A 6,029-nucleotide genomic window follows, 5' to 3' on the forward strand; every position below is an offset into this window, starting at 1 on the left:
CTCTCACACACACACACAAACACAAACACACGCACACATAGCCACACACGCTCACACACACAAACACGCACGCATAGCCACACACGCTCTCACACAGTGCCGCTGCTAGCCATTTTGGTGCCCTAAGCATAACTCCTTTATGATGCCCCATGCCATTTTATTCAAATGAAAAAGGAAAATCTACTTTGTAAACAAAGTACACAAAACAGCCAAAACATACATACACACAAGTATTGGGATGTGCAAAATCTTCTTAGAAATTAAATAGTCATCCATAAATACAAACTTAAAAGCAGAAGTATACAAGTAAGCAATCTTCTCCAATAAAGCAAAGACAAAGAAGCGTCATTCCATGTCAAGTGGGCTCCCACTCGACCGTCTCAGATTTGGCTGAAAAAATTCAAGGTTCTTCATACACTTCTTAATAGGTATAGTCCCAAATATTAGCTCTCTACTCCCAATAGTTTTGTCACAAATTATGTTTTAGGGGTGAGGGGGGGCTCTACGCTCTGTTGCAGCATCTTTGAAGGCCTGTGGAAAGCCCAATGTTAAAGCTAAAGACTTGATTTTATACACAAAACGCTGTGTTATAAACTTACCTTTTGTTACCATTTGAATATGCGTCCATAGGCCATTGAGGGGCGTGTACAAAAATCCCATATTTTCAAAAAAATATTTTGAGAAAACGAGGCAGAACACAAATTTCTTATATGTTAAGAACAAATATCTAATCTTTCCAAAGTGTAGAGTGAAATTTGGAAAGTTTGAAGGAGCTAGCTTAAATACTTTTCTAGTAATAGCAATTTGAAAAGGGCTCTTCAGAAAACGCTGCTAAAAAAGCGTCTTAAGTACAGGCACCCCCTCCCCCCTAAAACATCTTTTTGTCCATCACCATCGTAACTTTTTTTGAGCAATTAAATATATCTCTTGTTCTGCCTGTTTTGTGATATACATGCCTAAAAGATGCCTAATGTTTTTATACTGAAATAATATCGGATTATAATTATTATAACTATGATGAATTTTCAGTTGCCTATTTTTTGGTGCCCCCTCAGGACTTGGTGCCCTACGCACAGCGTGTAGTGCGCGTTATGGGAGCGGCGGCACTGCTCTCACACACACACACACACACACAAACACACGCACACATGCTCTCACACACACACACACACAAACACACGCACACATGCTCTCACACACACACACACACAAACACACGCACACATAGCCACACACGCTCACACACCCACACACACACACAGACACGCATACACAAATAGCCACATGCTCTCTCTCACCACACACACACAAAAAAAAAAACACACACACACATATTATACACACACACAATCGCCGTCTCTCAATCTCACAGGAACACAAATTGATCTAATATAAATAATGTAAGAAGAAAATACTAAGTCCTCTGTCTCTGTTCCTCTTAGACTATCCTGTCTATGTTCCCTTCCTGATTGTTGGCTCCGCCTTCCTGGCCCTCCTTCTCTTCGGAGGCTCCGCCTGCTTCCTCTACAGCCGCCAATCATCCTCACAGTCTGTTGCCGTCGCTACCACAGCCACTGCCATGACAACCACGCTCTCCTGCAGCTCCTCCACCTCCCTGTGTCCCCATGGCGACCATACCCTTGGAGACCAACCCAGGTGCCGTGGCGACAGCTGTCATCACCAACACCTCTGTCGTGGCAACCAGCCCGGCAGCAGTGAGCGTCCAGCTGTGGAGGGCATCACCGCCGCCGTGAGGCGTCCAGCCGCCCAGCCGCTGCCACCCTGTGTCCACTGCAGTGCCCAACACGCCAACCAACACGCCCACCAACACGCCAACCAGCACGTCGGCCACGGCTACCCTCTCAACCCCCCCACCCACCTCTCCTTCCCCCAACACTTCAACACCCACCCACAGGCTGGCTCCGCCCTCTCCAAAGCCGCCAGCCCCGCCCCCTACGCCACCATGCCCCGCCCAGACTCCGCACAGGACACGCCCCCCTGGCCGCTAACGCCCTTCCCCAAATTACCCATCAGCCCCCAGCAGCTGCCCCCAGGCGTGCTGATCCCTGCCGCTCTGCTCCGCGGCTACATCCTGCCCTCCCAGCCCACGCCCACACCCACCCCCACGGCCGCCCAGAGACAGTACCGCATCCCCTCACCGCCGCCCAGCCTCACGCTCACACACCACCCCATGGTGTAGAGTGTGTGTGTGTGTGTGTGTGTGTGTGTGTGTGTGTGTGTGTTTGTGATGTAGAGCCTGTGTGTGTGTGTGTGTGTGTGTGTGTGTGTGTGTGTGTGTGGGTGTGGTGTAGAGCTGTGTGTGTGTGTGTGTGTGTGTGTGTGTGTGTGTGTGTGTGTGTGTGTGGTGTAGAGCCTGTGTGTGTGTGTGTGTGTGTGTGTGTGTGGGTGTGGTGTAGAGCCTGTGTGTGTGTGTGTGTGTGTGTGTGTGTGTGTGTGTGTGTGTGTGTGTGTGGTGTAGAGCCTGTGTGTGTGTGTGTGTGTGTGTGTGTGTGGTGTAGAGCCTGTGTGTGTGTAGAGCCTGTGTGTGTGTGTGGTGTAGAGCCTGTGTGTGTGTGTGTGTGTGTGTGTGTGGTGTAGAGTGTGTGTGTGTGTGTGTGTGTGTGCGTGCGCGTGCGCGTGTTTAAGGCAGTCTATACATTCATGATTAATCACACTAAAATGTATAATAATGCATCAAAACAGGCATCAAGGATATCAGGCTAACTTCACGCTAACAAAACTCGCAGCATGATGTCTTTATGAAGCACACACACACACACACACACACACGCCAAATGATATCTTTATGAAGCAGACACACACACGCCGCATGATGTCTTTATGAAGCAGAGACACACACACACACACACACGCCGCATGATGTCTTTATGAAGCAGACACACAAACACACACACACACACACACACACACACACACACACACACACGCCGCATGATGTCCTTATGGAGCAGAGATGTTGTATACTGCAGTGTATAATTCACTCATCTATATTTATGTTTGACATCAAATAAAAAAGTCATTTTGTGATCACATTTTTTTTGTAAGCAAGGAAGCAATGTTAATGACACCTAGCGGTCACAATGGACGTTACATGGCCATATTCACTTTGAAATAATTCACACTTTTGAGATGCCAGCAATCTCAACCAGTTTATGTGTGATTTTGCCTTTTATTTGCCAAAAGAAATCGTGTGTGTCAGGTCTATCTATCTGTTTAGTTATCTATCTTTCTTTCTTTCTTTCTTTCTTTATTTAATCACCATTATTGCTGCTCATGTTCTTACTGTTCATACCACTTATATCTTATGTCATACTGTATATATCCTTCTTATCTATATTTATATTACCATTATGCACATACTCTGCACTCTTCTGCTTTGCACTTCTGGTTAGATGCTAACTGCATTTCGTTGCCTCAGTACTTGTATTCTGTGCAATGACAATAATCTAATCTAATCTAATCTTCTTTCTTTCTGTCTGTCTGTCTGTCTGTCTGTCTGTCTGTCTGTTTGTCTAGCTGATGTTGTAGCCCAACTAACAAATGTGACTTGTTTAAAAAACAAAAACAAAAACATGGTTAAACTTTGAAATGATTCATGGTCCTTGTGCCATAGCGTGGGGCTCTGCTAATGCGGCTGGATAAGAGACACTTAGAAGATAAGCGGAGTGTCAACATACCAAGAAGAGAGGTCACGATACGGGATTGGAAAACAAATAGGGTCACAATCTGCCAGTAAATGTTTACATTAAGAAGGATTAAGGACCCATTAATGTGTAGCTACAAGGAGATTAGGTTACCGTTTTGATCTCGTTAGATCCTTTCAATTGTGTAAACCTCTGAAGGGAAAGTCTCACAGATAAACACATAAATGAACACATAGATAAACATAAATAAACACATAAATATACATAAATAAACACATCAATAAACACATACATTTCTTTGTTCATCTCTTCTTTTATGTCGGTACCTTTTCCCTGACATAATAACAATGTATGGTCAGGCTAGGCTACTCTGTCTTCAGTGTTAGAATAATAGTCTTTCTTTCTCTTACTCACTCACACACACATACACACACACACACGCACATACACACACACACGCATGCACAAGGGGGAGAGAGAAAGAGATCCTTCAAGCTTTCAACTTCAGAATGACATCATTAAGCCTATACATAAGTGCAGTTATTGGGCTATCACCGACCCTTTAACCACTCTATCTAACACACACACACACACTCACACACACACACACACACACCTGGATAACTGACTGGGAGCTACATTTCTGAATGTCTTCGTAGCCCAGCCTATTCTCCAGCCTCTCAATCCCGTTCGCAAGGCAGTCAGTTCCGTCAGCAGCACTTAGTTCGCCTGTCACTCACCCGGCTTTCAACATTCCGATTGGTTTCCGATATTTAATCCTCAAAATGGGAATTTTGCTATCAGACATCGCACAAATCCCCGCCCAGTACAGGATTAGGGGTCTAAACATGTCAGTCAAGGCACAGCGCTTCTGGATAGTCAACATATCGGACTATTTTTAGTTCAAAAGCCCGATTGGGTAAGTCAAATTCATTTTCTACGCATTTTTGAATGATACCCGAATGGTTATTTTGTCATGAATGAGGTGCCTGTGAGACTGGATGAGGTTTCACTATAGTAAACTGCAGACCTGTCATCATTTAGTGAGGACATGATCAGAACGCAGGTTGTCCTTCAAAACCTAATACTGCGGATTTTTCACACACAATACTCAGATGGTTTGTGTGTGTTGTGAAGTTGTCTAGGGCCCCAGAAACTTGGCAAGGACAGAAAGATCTTTTTAAATACGAGACAGGTAGAAAGATCTTTTTAAATACAAGACAGGCAGAAATATCTCTTTTATTACAAGACAGGTAGAAAGATATTTTTTATTTCAAGATAGGCAGAAAGATCTATTTTATTTCAAGACAGGCAGAAAGATCTCTTTTATTACAAGACAGGCAGAAAGATCTCTTTTATTTCAAGACAGGCAGAAAGATCTCTTTTATTACAAGATAGGCAGAAAGATCTTTTTGATTTCAAGAAGGGATAAAGTGGACACCAAAGCAATCAAACTCACACAAAGCAATCAAACACACACACACAAGCAAACTTACACCAAAGCAAAAACCTTTTCATGTCTCCTGCAGGTGTGTGTGTGTGCGTGTATACGCGTGTGGAGGGAGAGTGTGTGTGTGTGCGTGTTCACGCGTGTGGAGGGTGTGTGTGTGTGTGTGCGTGTTCACGCGTGTGGAGGGTGTGTGTGTGTGTGTGTGCGTGTTCACGCGTGTGGAGGGTGTGTGTGTGTGCGTGTACACGCGTGTGGAGGGCGTGTGTGTGTGTGCGTGTTCACGCGTGTGGAGGGTGTGTGTGTGTGTGTGCGTGTTCACGCGTGTGGAGGGTGTGTGTGTGTGTGCGTGTACACGCGTGTGGAGGGCGTGTGTGTGTGTGCGTGTTCACGCGTGTGGAGGGTGTGTGTGTGTGTGTGCGTGTACACGCGTGTGGAAGTTGTGTGTGTTGCCATGCCAATGCTGAAGAGGAGCGTGGAGCCGCATCATGTGTGCCGGACGGAAATCCCAGAATGCATTGGGAGTGAGCTGGAGTGTGTGAACAACGCAACACTGTCAGGCATCATACGTCAGCTCAGCAGTTTGAGTAAGACACACACACACACACACATACACACACACACACACACACACACACACACACACCTGGATAGCTGATACGTCTAGTGGGCCAAATTGACATGTCATGAGTGAAGATGGCTGTACACTGAGAAAGGAGCAGGAGAGAGGGTGTGTGTGAGTGTGTGTGAGTATGTGTGAGTGTGTGTGTGTGTGTGAGAGTGTGTGTGTGCTAAAGATGGCGGCAGGGGTGAGACATGTCATTAAGGTTCCATGTAGTAATGATGTTAGAGTTGATTAATGTTGATTAAGTGTGTGTGTGTGTGTGTGTGTGTGTGTGTGTGTGTGTATGTGTGTG

General features: G+C 45.5%; 2 protein-coding genes across 2 annotated transcripts in view; both read left to right on the plus strand.

Moving 5' to 3' along the window:
• LOC116221438 (extensin-like) overlaps positions 1-2,250 on the plus strand; it is a 2,999-nt gene extending 749 nt beyond the window's left edge. Inside the window, exon 3 of the mRNA XM_031571610.1 lies at positions 1,443-2,250. Within this exon, the coding sequence (XP_031427470.1) occupies positions 1,580-2,200 (621 nt within the window). The 5' untranslated portion in view covers positions 1,443-1,579 and the 3' untranslated portion in view covers positions 2,201-2,250. The remainder of the gene's footprint in view (positions 1-1,442) is intronic.
• A 3,659-nt stretch (positions 2,251-5,909) lies between these two features.
• The window catches only part of LOC105904394 (serine/threonine-protein kinase PAK 3-like), a 14,997-nt gene continuing 14,877 nt past the window's right edge, over positions 5,910-6,029 (plus strand). The window contains exon 1 of the mRNA XM_042708388.1: positions 5,910-5,921. Coding sequence (XP_042564322.1) covers positions 5,910-5,921 — 12 coding nt within the window. The remainder of the gene's footprint in view (positions 5,922-6,029) is intronic.

Source organism: Clupea harengus, chromosome 8 (genome assembly GCF_900700415.2).
Source record: "Clupea harengus chromosome 8, Ch_v2.0.2, whole genome shotgun sequence".
NCBI lineage: Eukaryota > Metazoa > Chordata > Actinopteri > Clupeiformes > Clupeidae > Clupea > Clupea harengus.